We start from the raw sequence: 22,811 nt of genomic DNA, 5'->3' as shown, positions 1-22,811 counted from the left end.
AGCCCCCCCCCCGGTCCCCCCATGTCAAAAAAAGCCCGGTCTAGGTAGGGTTAAATGTTGCTATAAAGTAGCATATTGACATGAATTTTAAAAAAAGATGCGGGTCTGTGTTGCGAATATGCAACAGATTATTTTTTGTTGATGATATGACTTTTCTGTTTACGCAATAACGACTAAAAACCAAGGACGTTCATACAAAAGCTTATCGTCATCAGCTGAGGACAACAAGGGAAAATATCGACTTTGTTTATTAAACAGATTAAACATTTTACTTCAGTGTGAAGTTGGTTGGGCCGGATCCCACGACGGACTTACATGTGGTCTTGACGGTGATCAAGACGGTTATCCAGATGTACCCCTGCCCTGTAACGACACCAGGTGCAACAAGGTATGCATGTTGCATTTAGATTTGATATTTATCCCTCTCCGTGTTATTCTAGTCACTCGTAAGTTGAATGTCTTATATTTATATATACTTTTAATCTATCAGTTTTCGGTTATTCTGACGAACGATAGCAATGTGCATGCACAGTTACTAGATAAGAAAACAAAAGTTGTCGATAATTTGTCAACGATGTGAACTAAATTTGTCATTTTATATTCTAGGACACACATAATCAAAACTCTTGGATCCATGGGGTAGTTGTCAAATGTGTGACCTTGAACTGAATATGTCGTTTTTATGCTCTAGGACAACTGTCCGGGCATCCCTAACAGCGGTCAGGACAACGCAGATGGGGACGAGATGGGAGACGCCTGTGATGATGATATGGACAACGACGGGTTTCTTAATATCGAGGTAACTTTTAAACATGATAGCCATTGACTTTAAACAATGTTAAACTGTAGACATTACAGGAAAACAAAATTACCTCATGTCCTTCTAACATCATAGATGGATTACAAGCCAGAGTCTGCACCCAACTGAGACTAAACAATTGCAAGGATATCCATCAGGGAGGCTTTGTAAAAATATCTACAGCTGTAGTTTTTTTAACAAAACATCGCAACACATTTAAAAAATGTACACATTTGTTGTTGCTTAATCCTCAACAGGACAATTGCCCACTGCTAGTGAACGTAAACCAGACGGACAGTGACAGTGATGGAGTGGGTGACGTGTGTGACAACTGTCCCACGGACATCAACACTGACCAACGGGACACAGACGGGGACGGTGTGGGGGATGTGTGTGACAGTGATGCCGATAGTGACGGTGAGTTTGATTATCGCCACATTTATTTGTTCGTTATGCTATTTATACTGGTATCTTTTATTAAAGATGTCTTTTTCTGAAATTTCAGGTAATTGTCACCCACAAAGCTGTCCCTCAATACAGTGCAGAAAACTCAGTTACTCCCATTTTTAAACATTTTTATATCTGATTTTCTTTTGGCGTCCAACCGGCTTTCGATCGTAATGGATACACTGGCGTTCTTATACATTGCTTTATTTCCGTCTCTATATGTTTTTTTAATGCACTTATTGTATGACCTTATAATTTTTAGAGAATGGTGTACTAATAGAATTAAATTCTAACAACTTTGGTGTAATTATGACGTCATATTACATTTGAGCTAATAGCATGGTCCGCCATCTTGGATTTTGACCAATGTCGCCGTAAAATAAGCATATTTTATGAATATTAAATAATTTAACTTACCTTTAATATTGTAAGATGTTATTAATGTCAGAAAGAAAGTGTTATTTAATATAAAACCCAGAAATTTTTTTGTTTAAACCAAACTTACTAATTAAAAAAAATGCCTGTCAGAAACCCGTTGGCAACAACAAACATCAACTTATTTAACTACTATGAATTTTTTTCCCAGATACATTTTAGAACAGGTCATTAAATCTTATGGTTCTAGCTCAAGCCTCAAAAGACCACTCGGTCTGAATAGGGTGCAAAAATGGGGTATTTCTTCTTTTTGTCTTTTCTTCACCAAAACATAGGAAAAGGTCAAAATGATTTTTGTACGTTATGTGGACTCAGAGGTTCACACATCAATTTGCTAAACAATTGAGCTGGTAGCATGTTGATAATTTCCAAAAAAAAAATAGCAAAAAAACTTTTGGGGTCCGCGCAGGCCCCAGGTGTACAGATTAATCATTCCGGGAAGGTGTACTGTTGAGGGTTAAAGAAGGGTGTTAACCAACAACATACTTATACTCACCTAAAATATGTAATTGCCAACTTGTAAAATCAGATTAATTCCCCACTAACTATCAGCCATTTGCTAATTTGTGAGGATAACATATTTATGTTTAACCAGTAATCTTCCTAACTCGATTGCAACATTCATTTGTGATAATATTAATATGTTTGAGACGTAACAACATATAAAGAGTTTTTTTGAAGTTGTCCTTTTTATAATATAGATGATATGTGTTTCTAGGGATTATTGACACCCAAGACAACTGCCCGTTCATGGCTAACGATGAACAGGAAGATTCTGACGGAGACGGCATCGGAGATGTCTGTGACAACTGTCCAATGGTCGCAAACGTGGATCAAGTTAGTCACATCATCTGGGCGTACTAACGTCAGTTTTTTTGGTGGTATATATTGCAAAAAATATAATCAAGGTGAAGCAAGGTGTTGAGAATAATTGTGATTTTACTGCCTATGTGTACCAGGGAGTTTTAAATGTTTCTTACTGACTTTCTATCTGCTTTTGACATGTCCAGTCTGACCTGGATCAGAATTCCATCGGTGATGCCTGCATCGACAATGCTGACAGGTATGGGCACCAACTATTATGATCTAATGTAACTTGTTTCGTCATCTAGAAGAAAAACCTTAATTTTTACGATAGTTATCTCATAAAAAATACTTAACTGATCGCCTTTTGACAGCGATGCAGACGGGATCCCAAACTCCTCTGACAACTGTCCTGACATCCCGAACAGTCAACAGTTGGATACGGACAAGGACGGAGCAGGTACAGTTTACCCTGAATGCATCTGTGAAGACATTTATCACAAGCAAACCGGCTTATTATTACCAAAAGTACCTGTATCCTTAGAGAAGGCTATATGCTGACTTCTTGTACTGTCTATAAGATATCCGCATCTGTTAGAAAATAAAAATGAAAACTACTCTATTGGTAAAACTTCACTTTTCCTATGAATATCGTCAAGTGTAACTAAACAAATAGTGGAGCAGATAACATCAAATTTTGGAGGAATCTATCAAATTGTGATACAAGCACCAAACTTGGTACAAATACTCATGAGACATTACTCTTTTGAAAAAGTACGCGGGCCACTTGATTTGACTTTCGGCGCCCCCTGGCGGCGCTTTTTGGTACTGCAGCCGACCTTCCGGGCTTTGTATCTCATGTTTTAAACGTTCCACAGTCATGATTTTTATGTGGTAGAAAGCTGTTGGGGTAAGGAAGAAGTGACGTAAATTTGGTGCCCCTAGCAGCTTGCGTTGGAACTGCAGGGGCGGTTTTGCCGGTGCACAATTTGCTCCAAGGGCGCTCTTTGGTACTGCAGCCGAGCAAAAAGCCCTCTTCTTGGAGCAAAAGTCAAATCAAGTGGCCCGCGTACTTTTTCAAAAGAGTAATGTCTCATGAGTATTTGTACCAAGTTTGGTGCTTGTATCACAATTTGAAAGATTATTTCAGTTATCTGCCCCACTAAAAAAACTAATGATGCTACAAAAGAGGCATCCTGGCTAAATGTATAACGAATTATTTTCAATAATTGTATTTAACAAGCCTGACGGTTACAGGTGACCTTTGTGACGATGATGATGATGGTGACACATTAGTGGATGACGTGGACACGTGTCGCCTTGTTCCCAGCCTGGACAATAGAGACTTTGACGGTGAGACAATTTGTTTTAAATCATTATTATGCATGGATATCACCACATCAGTTTCAGAATACTAAATCAAATGTTAATATGTTTTAAGAGATGTAGTAGGACATGTCTGCACAGTTAGTTAAAATATGATTATGGTACTGTGTATGTCTAATATCGAAAATTGATATTGATCAGGAACGTCGAAGCATATGTTTAAAAATACTCAATACAATATCACTGTGTGTTATTTCAGGAGATGGAGTAGGCGATGTCTGTACCGGTGATTTTGACATGGACGGCGTGCCTGACGCTGATGACGTGTGTCCTGAGAGTGGGGTCATCGCCCGTACGGACTTTAGGAACTACCAAACCGTGGATCTGGTCGGGAGTAGTGACAACCCTCCAGTTTGGGAGTTCCTTAATGAGGTATAATTTATGAAAACATTTATAGCCCATTCTGTATTTCATTCACCTTTTTTTTTTCATAAATGACTACTATCTTTTGAGGTTGGATGTAAACAGGCATGAATAAATAAGACTATTATGCTTTTTTAAACAGCTATCATAGCAAGGAAAAAAAATTACCAACGACTTTCGATTTTAAAGAGACCTTAAACGACCAAACTTTACGCAGAAAGTGTGTAAACAAAAAGTGTGTATACACAACATCCATTATGTTTAAATGCACAATACCTTGTTTTTTCTACGCGTTGTATTTATTACTTAAACTGTAAAATAAATTTGGTATATGTTATAGGGAACTGAAATAGTCCAGAAGGCAAACAGTGACCCAGGTCTTGTACTAGGTAAGTATAACATGATACTAAATACAGCAGGGCTCGAAATTCATTTTTGGGAATAGGTGCACTGGTGCACCAAACCTAAAACATTAGGTGCACAACAATTTTTGGATGCACCATTTAAAAAACATAATTACAGATCTTACTGCTCCTCCTCTGAGCTTGAAATAAGAGCTAACTTCAAAATCTTAAACAGAGTTTTTATTATTTTTGACACTTACATACCAAGAATATCCTGCATGATATTATACAATTGGTGGGTGCACCCACAGAAAACAAAGGGCACACAGCTCCAGTTTTGGGTGCACTAAGGTGCACATGCACCCATTATTTCGAACCCTGATACAAAACGTACAGTATTAGTTTCCGATTAATATCTTTATATTTAACATGGTGGTAAATTGAATATTATAAATCGATGATAGTGGGCCTGAGAGTAAGACTTCTTAACAGAGGAAAGTTTCTTCTTAAAGATATTTTACTCTTAATGCCACTGTCATTAATTTAACGATTTTTTTACGAAGGTCCTGACAACTTCGGCAACTTGGACTACCGTGGAACCGTGTTTGTGAACACCCAGGTTGATGACGACTTTGTGGGTTTCGTCTTCAGCTATCAGAGCAACTCTCGGTTCTACCTGATGTCCTGGAAACAGGCAGGGGACAGCAGCGGTGGACAGGCGGGGGTACAGCTGAAGGTAGACGCTTCTTTCACTGCACGAAATATGGGATTTACCAAATTTACGTGGGGTATGTAAATGTTTGGTAAATGTGACATATAATATTTACCCACAAATACCATATATTTACCCGGCAGATATGTGTAAAAATCAGGTAAATACATGGTAAATGTATATTATGTGTAAATATTAGGTAAATACATGGTAAATGTATATACCACTCTGACGAGCTAAAAGTAAATATTTATGTCAATCTTACTCTTAAGACCTTAACAGGGGCTTTTGTCCAAGATATGTCTGAAATAAGCCTTAAAGACAGACAAACCCAGGATGAAAGCCCCGGATAAGCTCTTATCCGGGGCTTCCATATAAACCAAGGCTCCCATATAAAAGCCCCGGATAAGCTCTTATCCGGGGCTCCCATATAAAACCCCCAGATAAGCTCTTATCCGGGGCTCCCATATAAAACCCCCGGATAAGCTCTTATCCATATAAAACCGCTCTTATCCGGGGCTCCCATATAAAACCCCCAGATAAGCTCTCATCCGGGGGTCCCATATAAAACCCCCGGATAAGCTCTTATCCGGGGGTCCCATATAAAACCCCCAGATAAGCTCTTATCCGGGGGTCCCATATAAAAGCCCCGGATAAGCTCTTATCCGGGACTCCCAAGCTCTTATTCGGGGCTTCCATAGACCTTGTATAGAAGCCCCGAATAAGCTCTTATTTGGGGCTTCCATATAGACCTTGTATAGAAGCCCCGTATAAGCTCTTTTTCGGGGCTTCCATATAGACATGGTATAGAAGCCCCGTATAAGCTCTTATTTGGGGCTTCCATATAGACATGGTATAGAAGCCCTGTATAAGCTCTTATTCGGGGCTTCCATATAGACCTGGTATAGAAGCCCCGTATAAGCTCTTATTCGGGGCTTCCATATAGACCTGGTATAGAAGCCCAGAATAAGCTCTTATTCGGGCTTCCATATAGACCTTGTATAGAAGCCCCGAATAAGCTCTTATTCGGGGCTTCCATATAGACCTGGTATAGTAGCCCCGTATAAGCTCTTATTCGGGGCTTCCATATAGACCTGGTATAGAAGCCCCGTATAATAGGGCTGCGGACCGGTACACTGTACCGGTCCAATACCGTAAAAATCGTTTCGGTACAGGTCCAAAATACCGGATCATGAAGTAACGAGTATATACCGAAATAGCTAGTTTACACCATGTATATGACTAAAGATAGGTAAATCCTACCACAAAGACGAAAAATTAGCACTGGAAAAGACGTAAACACCGTCGATTGATTTGAGATCCTCAGTCTCATGAGATATCGCGAGAGTGTGGCTGATCCAGGGTTGTGATTGGTCAACAAACTCAAATCAGGTCAGAGGTCAGTCATTTTCCCTTCCCTCCAACACTTTATTATTGTTTCTGTGTCATGATTGAAAAAGTGAAGAACACGTGTTAATTTGTCAAATTGTTCAGGTACAGGTACAGGTCCGGACCTGTACCTAAACCTCTGTACCAGTACCTGTACCTGTACCTGATGTTACGTTTAGGTACGCAGCCCTACCGTATAAGCTCTTATTCGGGGTTTCCATATAGACCTGGTATAGAAGCCCCGTATAAGCTCTTATTCGGGGCTTCCATATAGACCTAGTATAGAAGCCCCGTATAAGCTCTTATTCGGGGCTTCCATATAGACCTAGTATAGAAGCCCCGTATAAGCTCTTATTCGGGGCTTCCATATAGACCTGGTATAGAAGCCCCGAATAAGCTCTTATTCGGCGCTTCCATATAGACCTTGTATAGAAGCCCTGTATAAGCTCTTATTCGGGGCTTCCATATAGACCTGGTATAGAAGCCCCGTATAAGCTCTTATTCGGGGCTTCCATATAGACCTAGTATAGAAGCCCCATATAAGCTCTTATTCGGGGCTTCCATATAGACCTGTGTATAGAAGCCCCGTATAAGCTCTTATTCGGGGCTTCCATATAGACCTGGTATAGAAGCCCCGTATAAGCTCTTATTCGGGGCTTCCATATAGACCTGGTATAGAAGCCCCGTATAAGCTCTTATTCGGGGCTTCCATATAGACATGGTATAGAAGCGCAGAATTCATATAAAAGCCCCGGATAAGCTCTTATCGGGGGGCTTCCATATAGACCTGGAATAAAAGCCACATACACATTTCATAATTTATAATGACAATGACAATGATGACATTTTATGAACATTAACAGCTTTTAATTACGTACATATGAAGCAACATCTAATGTGACAGGAAATTATGAAGTGCAATGATCGAGGAATATCTTCATCTCTTCAGCTTAAGACATCACTTTTCTTAAGCTCCTCAAGTACTTGCAAGTACAATATAAAGTGGCTGAATTCACTAGAAAATGTTAAACTTGAATGTAGTATTTTTCTTTAACTTGTTTCTGGAAATTAACAAGTGATCCTACCTGGATCATTAAGCAAATGTAAGGTCAGAATCAGATACGCCGTATTGGACCCCCTCTAGCCAATGGATATTGAGAGGAGGCTAGCTAGTATAAATTTGATACTGTCTTATGCCACCCTGGGATCTGCTTGGAGATTAGGTGAGATATCTAGGTCAACATCCGGGCACGGTTCCGATGCCCGAGCTCTGATTGGCCAGCGAGCGTACGCATGCGTACTGTGTTGGCGGTCAGGATAAACCGTCAGAGTCGAGAGAGAGGAGATTGTACAGAAAACAGGCGTTTAAGTCGCTAATTCTGCGTGATAATGGCACCAACGGAGTCTACCATGATCGAAAATCAATTTTGGAGAGTCTGGGGAATCGAGGGGAGATGTGATGTCGGTTCAAACGCTCGCAAATTTCGAATAGTGACGTTAGCAACTTTCGTCGCCCCCCTCCCCCTTGTCCGGCTGGCATCGCAGCAAAACAACAAAGCAGCATGAACAGCCTTTGCCTCCGGTAAGTGCAAAAGTACATTTCAAAAAATGATTATTAAGAAACAAAACAAGACTAGATTCAGTTTACTGTCCTGTCTTTTCTTGATGTCTTCGCTAGAAACAATTATGTCTCCAACTAACTTCCCCTTCCCCCTAGCCCCTCCCTCAAATTATATATATATATAAAGTATATTACAAGGTTTTGTCTTGTACTACTACTTCCCAACGATCAGTAGGCATTTCTGTACAGTAAGTACCTGACTTTTGTGTATTGATAAAAAGAGCTGTGAAAAAATGTGAAAATTTATATATTTGTCCTATGATAGTGGCTACTGGCTAGTGAACTAGAAGTAGAATAAGACCAATAAATCAATAAATAAAAAAGAAATAATATTGTTAAGTAAAACCCCCCAATGCAAAATGTTTATATTGTATTTAGTTACAGCTGATTCATCAAGACATGTACATGTACAATATATCTGGTAGAAATATGTTACAAATTGTATATTGCGGATGCCTCAGGATAGTTTTCTGACAAATGTAAATAATGTGATACAGTTTGTCACCTGTGTAATTTTTTCCCTTTTATATACCTCCAGGATGTACTGTACGGTAGATGCAGCAGAGGTTGTAAGGAGGACAGTCTAGATGAAAGGCACGCAACTGCGTCTGAGTCTTCGAGTACCTGACTGCTGCTACAGGCTCCTTAGGTAAGACTACAGCCCTGCATACTCCTCAGTATCACCACACTTTTACTTTAGTATTAATGTGTTCCTAAACAAATATCAGGTCAGAACCTGTACCTGAGCTGAAGGGTGCCATTGTTGATGATTAGTGCTGTGTGTCTGTAAAATTCAGCACAGAAATAGTAAAATTGGTTAGGTACAAGTCCAAAATTCTAGACCGCTAATATGCCAGGAATGGAAATAATTAGACCTAAAAGAACCTACCGGTAGTACACATGTCATTGTCTTTATTAAAGTTCAAGTGCCAACCATTATGTGAACACGTAGTTCAAGTACATGTCTGGACCTGTACCTAATTTAAAGTTGGGTACCTGCACCTAAAATTGTGTAACTAAACATGATCTGCTGATGATGTTTGGTTTAGATTGTATATGTTTGTAAATGCTATCTTGAAGTAAGTTAGTGCTTTTGTAAGTTGCACCGTAATCATGTGACATGTTTCTCAGTGATGTGAATCAATGTGTAATGATACTTTTGTTCAATAATACAGGAACTGACTCCGAAGAAGTACTCCAAACCAACACCAAGACATCCAACATGCAAACACAGAACAGAGAGCCTTACCCTGGGTGCATGGCAGCAGTGGAGTCAGAAGTGGATAGGATTGTTTATACATGAGCAGTTCTACAACATATTTCCCAAAAGTTAACATTGTGGTGTGCCATGTGCCGCAGGTGGTCAGTATTGATAGAGACCATAGGTTACTGTATTTTGCCTTATTTTGACAAACATTTAGATTTGTTTTTGTGTCTGATGGTTGTCAGATGATTAGACACAAGCTATTAAGGTCTTATTACTATATTAGCCATACCAGAATGTGTACTGTAAAATGTATTCCAGTTCCAATCTCCAGTGATTTAATATGATGACAATGATACATTTTACATTGTGTCGTAAAAAGTCACTGATATTGTGGAAAAAGAGCAAAACAATGCAAGCTCCACTGAATGTCAACCCATATATCACAAGCCAGTTTTGTAATTTCCTTGTTATGTCAGTGTTTCTTTGAATAGTTTTCAAGCTTTTTATCATGCGGGATATAATGACATGTTAAGGGTGACAAGTTGGTATGGATTTTCCATAGAAAATGTGACAACGTTTCCTGGTACATGTTAAACCAAGTGTATAGTTTCTCAAAGGCTGTGTGTCAGTAGAGAATGATAATATTTTATTTAGATTTGTGTCTGCTGATAGTCTGTGTGTTCATGAGAAATGCTGCTTGTATTTATTATTATTATTCTGTTGTATGTGTATGTATATGCCTATGTGTTTTGTTAGTACAACACAGATGGTCACTGATCATTTGAACATTATAAGAAAAAAGTGTATAACTTGTACGTAAAACTTTTACTTACTTGTATGTAATGCTTATTTGCATACCTTTTAGAAAAGGTAACAGCCAATTTATGTTTAATTTCTATGCTTTTTAAATAAATATTTCTGAGTTCTGCCCAGAACCCATTTCCTGTGCTTGTATATAATTCAGGGGAGTGATACAACGTTATTAAGGAAATATGGGTAAAGGGGGGTAAATATGGCAAGTCGTTCTGGTAAGGGCATGTACGCGTAAATACGGGTAAATTCAACTAAATGTCAGAAATACCATGCTCGGTAAATCTCAGTAAATACCTGAAATGAGAAATACCCTTTATGGTAAATCTCGGTAAATGCCTGAAATGCATGTGAAAAATACCCCATATGGTAAATCTCGGTAAATATATGTGAGAAATACCGCATACGGTAAATCTCGCTAAATACGTATTTACACGAAACCGGTAAATGTGGGTAAATAAGGCAAACATTACCACCTATACCATGCGGGTAAATACCGGGTAAATTTGCACATTTACCGACGGGTAAATGTTGGTAAATCACTGGTAAATGTAACCTTTACCCGGCTTTACATCACATTTACCTTGGTGGTAAATCCCACTTTTCGTGCAGTGTTTCTTTTAAAATGTCTCAAATGAACTGTCCATTTTAATCTAGGCCTGTGGCATATGTCAAGCCGTTATAAAGCAATGTGGCTTTTACATATGTAAATATGTAATCATACACATAAAGTATCCAGTTTTATCAATTATCATGGCTATGTGTCGTTGTGCTCATTGTTACAAAGGCAATAGGATAAACACCGTTTCTTTCTTCTAACGGTAGTAATATAGTCAATCAAGATGATAACCATACAGACTTACCGCAGAAGAAACAATTCAATTTATATGAGTCAAACTGAATTTTGTTTATCACTAGTTGGTGAACTCGACTACCGGACCTGGTGACGACCTGTCCCTGGCTCTTTGGAAGGGTGAAGAGGTCCCGGGACAGGTAAGTTATTATTATTTTTTTGCCTCAAGTTCAATTACTGCTGTAACTGGTAAATATAATAACATTATAACAGCTTAAGAACCCCCCCCCCTGCCAAAACACAGTCACACACACACGCACAAAAACTTGTTCAACTGCTTGAAACGATATGCAATAAAACGTCAATGTGGATTTTGAACATTGGATACAGAAATTGAACTAAATGACTCTGTTTTTATCTGTTTTAACGAATATTAACCGCCATACGTATTAAAGGAGGCAGCACTGATCTTTCAATACCGAGTAAATATTTCCTAATATACTGATTCACATTCTTTGTTTAAAACCTCAGACCAAGCTGCTGTGGGAGGATCCCAACAAAGTAGGCTGGAGCTACAACACCGCCTACCGCTGGGAGCTGAAGCACCGGGTGGACATCGGACTCATCAGGTAAGCTAAAATATACTACCGGCTTGAAAAGGGCTTGAGGTACACACGTGTAACATATACACTATGCATTGTATGGATCCCTACTAATTTTTCGGAGTACGACGTACACTTATACTAGAAATATATTGCAATTATACCACAATGTGTGTAGTTATTGGGGTAAAAAGTATCCTATTACTATTAACTGTAATATGTCTGCTAGATACTTCTGTTGCCCAAGGCAACTGACTTTTTGCTACTTACACACTTGCGCGTGACATTATGTTTTCTCTTTTCAACACAAAGTGACTTAAAAATATATCATCTTAACATATTTTTTTTGGATTCCTAAAACTATACGAAAGTCCTCTAAATTGCTACATTTTCTGATCTACTGGTAATATAAGAACTCAGCCGCTGGTTCTGATATTTATATCATCCATTTAGATTCAGATAATTGTTTCAAAGTCTGATTCGCCTAATCCTCTGTCCATGCAGGTTCCGTCTGTACTCCGGCAGTCTCCTTGTGGTGGACTCCGGTGACGTTCTGGACGCCTCTCTCCGCGGAGGCCGCCTGGGGGTGTACTGTTACTCCCAGGAGAACGTCATCTGGTCTGACCTCGTCACCAAGTGCGATGGTGAGGAATATTCCATGTCTAATGGCAAACTCCATGCAGGAAACATAAAGTTAATCCCTTTAACGAACTAACATAAACATTTTCTTCGGAAAACATGTAAAATAGATATAACTTTGCAATTCCTGTTACTATTTTTAGATTTTTTTCTTTGTGCTTTTATATCGAAGTGTTGACATAACAATCGTCCTCAAAATTCTCCTTTTTTTCATGAAAACTAACCTAAAAATACAGGTTGGTTGCCAAGATATATTACAAGCGGATTTATGTTTGTTGTTGATTTCTTTTAGGCAACACTCCATCCACCTAACCGAAGACAAGTATCCTACCAGGGCTACTGAAGCTGTGATTCATTTTAGGTCTAGTCCTGTCTGCCGTCAAACAATACAAATTGCTTAGAATACGTAGTATTCTTATTTACCCAAGACGTAAGAAGATATACTCAAGAAAGTACACAATAAAAACACCTTCAAACACCTAACTGTGTGTCTTTTCTTCTAAAGGGAGTAAGTCGTCTCTAGATGTCTTACGCATTATGATTCTACAGCTTTCCTATGCTTGTATTGGACATTACCTACTTATCAAACCTTATATCAATAACAATACTTAACAGCCTGTTCATTGGGAAAATATGTCATTATATTTGCGTCACATTACGTTAGCAGTTTTCAACAATGTTCAGGTATATTACCATGCCTTCAGTGATCAGTGACAAATCAACAATGATATAAGCAATAAAAGAAGTAACATTATGCTTGTATTCAGTTGCAACAATTAGCAATTTTTATACATAAATTTCATCATTTTTTATTTCGTAACATTGGTTGTAGTGCAACGGTAAAAAACACGGATTAGAAGGATATATAGTCCGCTTTTATTCCTAAGTTTGCAACCCTATAATTAGTCCAATCCATGCATACTTCTAATCCTTTATAATGATACCCAGCATAAAATACACGTCTCACGTCATAAATGGGATTATGGTGTTTCTAAAAAATAAGTACAGCCGCTCTTTAATTATACATATGGTATAATAAAAAAAATACATACAAGAGACACTGCAAACATTTGTTAATATATAACAAAGAAGATTTAAAAAATGGATCATTTCTATTTATACGCCAAAATCACATATTAAACAGCTATGAAAGAAAGCACAAAAGGATTTCTGAATTCATAATGACAAATCCATGTACATAACAAAATGTAACATAAAAGTTTTTTTTTTACATTCGGTGAGGAAGTGATTACGAAGGAAAAGAAGGCTTTACCCTCTAAAAATTGGATCTTTCAATTGTGTATGGTCTCAAAATTTGAAAATGTAGAAATCCTGTATAATTGGGCAACTTTGTTTTTTGTTATTGGCCCACCTCGGTTTTTTTTTTTGTTTACTTTTGTTTTCGAAGACTACATGCACACATTATAACGATTCAAACTGCGCTTTTGAACAAACTCTTGGTTTAGCAATTCAGTTAAAAGTTAACATTGAGTTTTGTTTAGTTTTGAACAAAACACCTCCCAAAGCGCTATTTTACTAAACACTACAGCTATATGTACGTCGATTGTCAGTAAATAACCTTCTAGGCTGCATGGTCTTTGTTTACTTTAGGTCAAAGTTGGTGTTTTGATCTTGTTTATTCCATCAATGAGAATACAAACAAGTGACAAAGCGGCAAATGCGGCAGTATAACACTACCACATAGTAACGTCACCGTTGCCTACCATACGATAGCTTCCCATGCCTAATAACGTATCACCTTACCATGTTTACCGTGGACTTCTTTGTTATCGACATTCAAACCGTTTTAAGCCGTTGGATTTAAGTCTGTACTTCTCTCTGGTAAGCTACGGTTCAAATATCTAATATTTTTTCATTCACTAGTTCGATCAAAAAAAAAAATTGAAACACATTTCATCACGAGTTTGTAGGTACTGACTGTGCAATAGTACAGCAAAAAGGGAAGAGAAATGGGATGAATTTGACAGTAGATAAAATATGGACCCGTCCAGTACGCTAAGCAGCATGCAGAGTACTACATACGAGGAGATATCTGGTAATTCGTATTTTTCATACATAATCCGGGCGAAGAGAATTTACAGCTAGAATCGAAATGTATTCTCCAATCTCAGACTAAAGTCTTGAAAGTTAGTTGACGTCAACTTCAGCCTAACATTTAATGAAAGTTGGCGCCCTTGACAATTAGGATAAGCCTGCCTCTAAAAAGGTGAAGTTTGTGTGTGTGTGTGTGTGTTTGTGTGTGTGTGTGTGTGTTTGTGTGTGTGTGTGTGTGTGTGTAATGTGTGTGTGTGTGATGTGTGTGTGTGTGTGTGTGTTTGTGTGTGTGTGTGTGTGTGTGTGTGTGTGTGTGTGTGTGTGTGATGTGCGCATGTGTCCGTCTTTTTGTGTCCTGTTTGTGTGTCTGTTGGTGCGTTCGTGTGTGTATGCGTGTATCTATGTATGCACATGTGTTTTTGCTTGTGTTTGCGGGAGCTTGGAAGGTGGTTAATCGATTGCCCGTTACTTTCCACCCAAGGTTGCCTGAATTACGCCCCAGGCCTAGCCGTATTCCACCTGCCCGAGCACTGTGCTAGCGCCGTGGTATATGACCTCTGAAAAAATACCGTAACTCCAGAAATCCTTGATAGAATTTTTGCCAGATGATCTCAAAATGATCACGAGAACTTTGGTCACAGTTCTACACATGTACAGGAACTAGTTTCTAATACTACCATCCCGCACGGCACTCAGTACTGCTCGTCGTCGTTTACGTTGTTGTCACACATAGATTCGGTCCGCCATCTTGCCTAAGGCGGCATGGCGGGAAGAAAGACTGTCGAATTCTTTTTACAAGTACCGCTATGGTTGGAACCTTTTTACGTGCTGTAAGAAAGAGGAACGAGGTGCGACTTACATCAGTTCAACATACGTAAAGATGTTTTGAATATTTTCTCTTTACCAAGCTGGTACAATACCTGATACCTGACGTGATCTTTTTATTTTTAGAACAATCGAAAATCAATGTGCGCGCGGGTGTCATCCATAAAAATTAAGTCTTTGTGGCCTTTTTTACATCTATAAATTAACTTAGTTTTAAAAATGTGTTATATCATGCAAAATGTGACAACAGTTTTAGGCCTATTTACAAGAGACTGCAAAATATATGCAATAACTTTTTTTTCACTAATGAGTGTGAAAACTCAGGTGTAAATGAGTATTGTCCTGTTATGTTTTTGTCCCCTGTGTTGGTGGCGGCATTAATATAAGTTGAAAAAACTTGAGTGTGCCGTCACGACGTCTGGTGATTACATGTTGGAATAAAAAAAAAGCCTGAGACGCGGCTTAGTTTATGATAACACGTTTTGGAATTCAAATGCAGTAAATTACACCAAATTAGTTGGATATACATCCGTCTTTCTTGATCATAATGATAAATAGAATACTAATCCATTGTAATACTACGCATATCAAAATGCAATGTGTAAGATACACGTGTTAAGGATAATAAGGATTTATGGAATCAGTAATGACCCAATTGTTGTCTTAAAAGAGTCATTGCACGAGAAAACCAGGCAGAGGCCGGAAGATGGGGGTCGGCCAAATCCGCTCATACTTTGTATGTGAGATAGGTATGTGGAACTATTAACAGCCATATAGTTAAAACCCTCCAGCTATATTTACAAGACATTTGTCAGACCAGTGCTGGAATACGGATCACCAGTGTGGGGAGGGTTACCTCGCGGGTTGGCTGACGAGCTCGAGAAAGTACAGAAAATCTGCTGCAGAATCATTGGAGTCCCTTCCGGTCAACTGCCGACCCTGGAGGAGCGGAGACGTGAGGCATCCGTACGTGAACTCAGGAGGGTGATGGCCGATGACACTCACCCTTGCCAGCAGTTCCTTGAGCCGGGTAGACGGACAACCTACCAACTACGCCGTCAGACTTCCAGCTACAAGATCCCACTTAGCCGTACAGAGAGACATAGACAATCATTTATCCCCAGATCACTCAACATCTTGCAGCAGTGAGGGACACTATTGACTTTTTAAAATCTGAAGGACACTATAGACTTTTATAAAAAAAAATTATTGCCTCCTTGTACTTGTACCTATATCCTAAAGTTGTTCTACTCAATTATTGTCTATATTTTAATGTGTTATCGATATTTTATACAATACGTCATTATCGGATATTTCTTTTAACACTTAATCTTTTAACACTAAAATGTTACAATTGTTATTGTTAAAATGGATGCACATGTGACTTGCAACACAATTCAGGCTGTTTCAGCCTGCAATGTTGTTTTGATGAATAAAGTTCAAGTTCAAAGTTCAAGTTCAAGACTTTTCAACTTTCTAAATTTTAGTCATTTTCAAGTAGCCTTTTCTCCGTCACGCGGCGATTTTGATAAACAGTTTTACCGTTGCTGGAAAGAGGAACATCTGCTAATTCAAAAACAAGTGTCGTTTAATTGGGACACGCAGAACGCGGGTCGTGAACGAGGGGTCTTTATGGGGGTTTTCCGGGTTTTGGACCATAAATTAGGTAACAACGTCTCTTTTCGGGTTAAATCATTGACATTTTTTGTGCAGCTGCATGGGATCAATGGACAACTGTTAAAAATGCTAAAAATAATTGGAAATATTCGTTGGGGCTCTACATGGGGGATATAAGGATACTTAAATAGCAAATTAAACTGATTTTACACAATTTATCACATTTATTTCTAATGTCCATTAGTAAGTGCCTTTCAAAATCAATTTTGTGCATTCACTTTGTGCTAAAAATATGAAGGCTATGTATGGGGGTTATCAGAACACCATGTGTGAAACCAGCTACCGTATACACAAGCCACATGGGTGCATACACGTAGATACAAGTACTTCAAATTGACAATCTAGTAATAGGACTAAGAATATGAGGCGTTTAAGCTAAAAATAACAGTAAAAACAGACAAATTGAACTAAATGCCATTGAAAATAGAGGTTAGCCAAATATACCCGTACTAAGGCTTCCATTACTGGATTAAATGAACCAGTTACCATTTACATATGAAGGAACATCTGGTTGTACTCAGCTTATAAGATTCATCAAAAATCCATCATCTAATAACAAATCAGCAGTAAATTGTTACCAAATAAGTATCCCAGAGCAGTTAGAAACGCGTTACAATATAATGTCAATCAATTCAAATGAGAAAAGTAATCTTACTATACCATCATCGACTATTCTTTAATCATGATATATTTACAACAATTCTAAATTACTGGATATTGTCATTATGCAAGCATTGGATTAATTTAATTTTTCAAGTATCCTTAACTGCCCCCCCCCCATGCAGATCCCCTTAAACCGGTATCATTTTTGACAACAGTACTATGCATGGTTTTAATCCAACTATACAAAAACGGCCATATATTTTCCTTCACTGAAACGACATTTTATCTGATCGATTTGTAATAGCCCCATGACCCATGTGTTATGTGTGGTCCAGTACTTAGAAGACTTGTTTCTGAATGAAATGAAACATGTTCTTCTATCCTGCAAGGACAGTATTCCTGTTTCCGAGGAACTAAAATTAAGAGAGATCAAAAATATCTCCTTTCATGTTCTAATGTGCTAACACAAAAAGGTTGAAAACATCGAAGGTGAAAGAACAATTTAAAAGCACACAGCAAAACATTTTTATTTCCTGATAGCATGTCCTATTTTGAAAATAGACCATTTTCTCTACAGACCATTGTGCACACATTGACATGTATGAACTGTTTCAGTTTTCTACATGTGTACTTTTGAGACTTTGGCAAGTGAGAAAGAAAAAAACAGTTCTGCATTTGTACTAATATCTAGGACAGGTTTTAGCAACAGCTCAACCTGTACCTTCTTTTGGTGTACGAGCGTCTTTGCTTGAATCAGAGGCTTTTAGTTAGTATTAATATGTTACATCTAAGTAAATTATAATAAGATCTAGAACTAACTTATTATAGATCACAGACGTATGATTTGATATGCTTAAAAATGTAAGAATTAAGTATGAAATGAATGCGATTGACTTTGTTTTACTTAGCTTATTACAGTATTATTAGATGAGCAGCAGATAGAATATTTAAATCAAGGTATGGTCAATGACGTTTACATTCCATATGCACGGTTCTCCGGATACATTTCAAATTTTCATGCCCCGGCACCCCAGACTAGTCAGTACAAACCAGCTCTGGCAGACTCTTCGCATTTTTATGTTTATTTTTGAAAAGATAAGTTTTGCAAAAAGAGATGCCCGAGGCGGGCGATTGCCACGATTGCGAAGCTTGCAGGAGCGTCTCCAAAATGCACTTTTGGAACGCCGTACAAACAAAAATTCTCAATCATAATACTAGTATAATATATAAAAACCAACTTCCAGACTATATTGAATGTATACTTTCATTTCATGATAATTTCGTCATAAGTAAATTGTACAAGCTGAAAAGACGTTCTGAATAGAAAATGTTTAACTGTTCACTGTTCAGAAAGCCACTGGGAATGGGAAGAAAGCCCATTGTGAGTATAAGTGGATTTCAAAGACCTTCCCTCTTCCGACCTACTATTGACTTATACAGCGATTCTAAATGGTCTGGGTGATTTTTTTCAGTGGCCTTCAGTTAAATTTGCCTGTTTTTAAGGTTGTGTTTAGCTTAAACGCCTCATATTCTTAGTCCTGATGCTATAGCGTTCATTTAGAGTTCTTATACATGAATCTACGTGTATGCACCCATGCGGCTTGTGTATACGGTAGCTAGTTTCACACATGGTGTTCTGATAACCCCCATACATAGCCTTCATATTATTTAGCACATTCAAAGTGAATGCACAAAATTGATTTTGAAAGGTACTTACTAATGGACATAAATGTGATAAATTGTGTAAAATCAGTTTAATTTGCTTTTTAAGTATCCTTATAACCCCCATGTAGAGCCCCAACGAATATTTCCAATTATTTTTAGCATTTTTAACAGTTGTCCATTGATCCCATGCAGCTGCACAAAAAAATGTCAATGATTTAACCCGAAAAGAGACGTTGTTACCTAATTTATTATGGTCCAAAAACCCGGAAAACCCCCATAAAGACCCTTCGTTCACGGCCCGCGTTCTGCGTGTCCCAATTAAACGACACTTGTTTTTGAATCAGCAGATGTTCCTCTTTCCAGCAACGGTAAAACCGTTTATCAAAATCGCCGCGTGACGGAGAAAAGGCTACTTAAAAATGACTAAAATTTAGAAAGTTGAAAAGTCTTATTTCATTGGTTCTGGTAACCCCCTGGTATACCCTTTAACTTCAATGTTGCATCTTCAATTTTTGTTTTGTAAAAGTAGAAGACACATGCTATGAGACAAAAGAAACCCCATGTTCATATCATTATTAGAATTACCTTGGTGTCCATTGTAATTTCAGTAATTTTCAGTCATAAATTGTTAGATTTTTGAGGGTCTCAGAGGGGGGTCCCGGAACTCCATAACGAAAAATAGCTGGAGGGTTTTAACTATATGGCTGTTAATAGTTCCTCATACCTATCTCACATACAAAGTATGAGCCGATTTGGCCGACCCCCATCTTCCCACCTCTACCTGGTTCTGCCTGGTTTTCTCGTGCAATGACTCTTAAAAGTCATACAGCCATGTCATTTCTATTTATTGTTAGGCCATGTTGATTTAATTATATGGATGGCATCATTTGGGAACCCTTAAAACTGATGAAAGCGTGCGAATAAAAAGTTTGGCAAAAAAGTCAATTTATTATTAAATCTACGTGGTTATGAAGGTTGAACAAATGGCACATAGTACGGTTTTGCTAATAATCAAATTTGCTTCGTCTTCAAATTTGCGTGTTTTTCATTTGTTTTTGGCATTCTACGGCATTGGTATTGTTTGTCAATTGTTTTTATGGCAATTTACCGTATATATTTTCTCATTTTGCAGCTGTTTTTTTCCTCGCACGAGGATGTCATCCATATAATCAAATTAACATGGCCTTATGTGAAAACGTCAATGTTTTTGTATGTAATGTCTTTAATTTGTTATTGAATATTCACCAATAGGTATCGTCAACGAGGATACATCATGGTACAAGCTTCCAATCACCCTGTCTTGTGTTGGCCTTGTGATTTTCTTAGCCATTTTGTTTGCCGTTTACAAACACACTACTAAACGTAATAGCAGGATTGCTCCCACAGTAACTCATATACAGGTACAACCTCAGAATGAAGGTGGCTGCCAAAACCCGTTTGATGTGGGTTGTTCTATTCCAAAACGTGTTCCATTCCGAATCATGATTTGGAGTAACATAAAGTGGAATTCCTGATTTTTCGTAATCGCATGCCTAGGGGTGGAGCCTCGTACTTCTGAGGGCCTGGCTAATAGAAACGTGTCTGGGCTTATTTTGTAACGCTTAGCGTTCTATTATGGCTACAGTCTGAGACGTGTCAAGTTTAATGACGAAATGGGAGTGTCAATTTTTTTGGAATATCTGTCAGTTATAGAAATAATTACAAAAAATATTTCGCTCAAATTCAAACTGGTAGCTTCTGGATATTAGCATTGTCCATGTCGTCTACTTGTTTCGTATATTTTGACCTTCTAAACCTTTTTAGTGTTTAATATAATCATGGCACGCCCTCCAATTCAACCTGGACACCCGCACACAGAACCGCCACTGCACGGACGAAGCATGGTAAAGCTCACACGCAACTTTGGCGACCATCTCTGCCACAATCAAAATGTTTGTCACGTTTAAAATAAGCAGCAGCAGCTCCATACACGCTGCTGTTGTCGAAGCCCTTTCCTAAGGCCACATGTCTGGAACACTTTCTGTATCCTTCTCTGAAACATGTATTGGGATATTCCAAAAAGTGCCTTCAGTATAAATAATGAATCCCACTCCTGTTAATCATTCATGATTGAGAGCGTGGCCGGTCCCGTTTTGAAACATTCCAAATCGTGGTCCAACTGCACCAAGATTTGGAATACAATGTGTGAAATACCTGTTGCATTCCAAAACGTGATCCTTTTTAAAATATGACTTGGAATAACAGGTTTTATTACAAGTCTGATAATTAGAAAAAATGTACTTTACTTGAAGATGATGGCTACGGGTACTGTAATAAGTGCAGAAATAGTCGAAAGAACGAGAAATATTAAACGTATTACAAATTTATCTACCTTCCATTTAGTGTGGTGTGAACGATATTGACAGCTTCAAGCATCAGCATTATTATAACCTTTGCAGGATAATAATTAAACTAGAAAGGCCAAATTATATTTGCTTTGGAGCAAATGCAGCGATGGGTTCACCACATTTTACGACATGGCAGGGAAAGAATGAGAAACACAAGGGAAAACTAGAAAGGCCAATATTTGCTTTGGAGCAAATACAGCGATGGGTTCACCACATTTTACCACATGGCAGGGAAAGAATGAGAAACACAAGGGAAAACAATGATTTACATTGATATAACTATAATATGAAGTAAAATACAACTAAAACAACAGTTGGATAGATATTCCCTACTTTATTGGTTAGGATTTTTAATTGCATAATGCAAACTGTTGATTTTCAAAATAAAAAAAAAAACGTCCATGCCCGGCATTCCAATGCTGGAGCAGGAAAGCTTGAAATACCTACCGAAACACTTGAATACAGACATACTGTCAGTATGGAAATGCTTCTGTGCAGGTGTTAATCAAGTTAAATCCCAACAGCCAATCAGCAAGAAGTATAGAGGAAAGCTGCATGCCTATTGGTTGATGCCCTGCATTCCATTGTGATGACTCATGCCCAAACGTGGTAAACAAGGCAAACTAACACAGTAATACATTTGCTATAACACAGCCAAAAAAACTCAAATAAAACCATTCTAAAAGCCTGTATCACAATAATTAAAAACGCCTAGGGTATTTGCCCACTGTACCTCCATACCAATTTCAGGACCTTAGGCCCTAAAATGAAGAAGCTGAATCCATTTAAAAAATGGCAGGAGAAGGAGAAGAAGGAGAAGAAACATCAGAAAAAGCAATATGGTTTCACCACACCACTTCGTGGTGTGGTGAACCCATAACAATGATTTACATTGATATAACTATAATATGAAGTAACATACAACTAAAACAACAGTTGGATAGCTATTCCCTACTTTATTGGTTAGGATTTTTAAATTGCATAATGCAAACTGTTGATTAAAAAAAAAAAAAACGTTCATGCACCGCATTCCAATGCTGGAGCAGAAAAGCTTGAAATACCTACCAAAACACTTGAATAAAGACATACTGTCAGTATGGAAATGCTCTGTGCAGGTGTTAATCAAGTTAAATCCCAACAGCCAATCAGCAAGAAATGCTCTGTGCAGGTGGAAATGCTCTGTGCAGTTGTTAATCAAGTTAAATCCCAACAGCCAATCAGCAAGAAGTATAGAGGAAAGCTGCATGC

The 22,811-nt window shown here is 38.1% G+C and overlaps 1 protein-coding gene and 1 long non-coding RNA gene across 2 annotated transcripts in view; both read left to right on the top strand.

The window, feature by feature from the left end:
* LOC109475738 (cartilage oligomeric matrix protein-like) overlaps window positions 1–12,719 on the top strand; it is a 31,164-nt gene extending 18,445 nt beyond the window's left edge. The window contains exons 4-17 of the mRNA XM_019776501.1: window positions 278–388; window positions 692–799; window positions 1,057–1,216; window positions 2,400–2,518; window positions 2,692–2,744; window positions 2,860–2,945; window positions 3,743–3,838; window positions 4,071–4,243; window positions 4,575–4,623; window positions 5,142–5,314; window positions 11,236–11,310; window positions 11,642–11,739; window positions 12,217–12,356; window positions 12,644–12,719. Coding sequence (XP_019632060.1) covers window positions 278–388; window positions 692–799; window positions 1,057–1,216; window positions 2,400–2,518; window positions 2,692–2,744; window positions 2,860–2,945; window positions 3,743–3,838; window positions 4,071–4,243; window positions 4,575–4,623; window positions 5,142–5,314; window positions 11,236–11,310; window positions 11,642–11,739; window positions 12,217–12,356; window positions 12,644–12,663 — 1,461 coding nt within the window. The 3' untranslated portion in view covers window positions 12,664–12,719. The remainder of the gene's footprint in view (window positions 1–277; window positions 389–691; window positions 800–1,056; window positions 1,217–2,399; window positions 2,519–2,691; window positions 2,745–2,859; window positions 2,946–3,742; window positions 3,839–4,070; window positions 4,244–4,574; window positions 4,624–5,141; window positions 5,315–11,235; window positions 11,311–11,641; window positions 11,740–12,216; window positions 12,357–12,643) is intronic.
* LOC109475739 lies at window positions 7,975–10,599 on the top strand. The gene is made up of 3 exons (XR_002140565.1): window positions 7,975–8,261; window positions 8,839–8,949; window positions 9,476–10,599. It is a non-coding gene; the product is annotated as an uncharacterized LOC109475739 (long non-coding RNA).
* Window positions 12,720–22,811: the final 10,092 nt, after the last annotated feature.

This window comes from Branchiostoma belcheri, unplaced genomic scaffold (assembly GCF_001625305.1).
Source record: "Branchiostoma belcheri isolate BF01 breed outbred unplaced genomic scaffold, Haploidv18h27 scaffold348, whole genome shotgun sequence".
NCBI classification, from domain to species: Eukaryota; Metazoa; Chordata; class Leptocardii; order Amphioxiformes; family Branchiostomatidae; genus Branchiostoma; species Branchiostoma belcheri.
The sequence above is the reverse complement of the archived record's forward strand: the minus strand, read 5'-3'. Positions and strand labels throughout refer to the sequence as shown.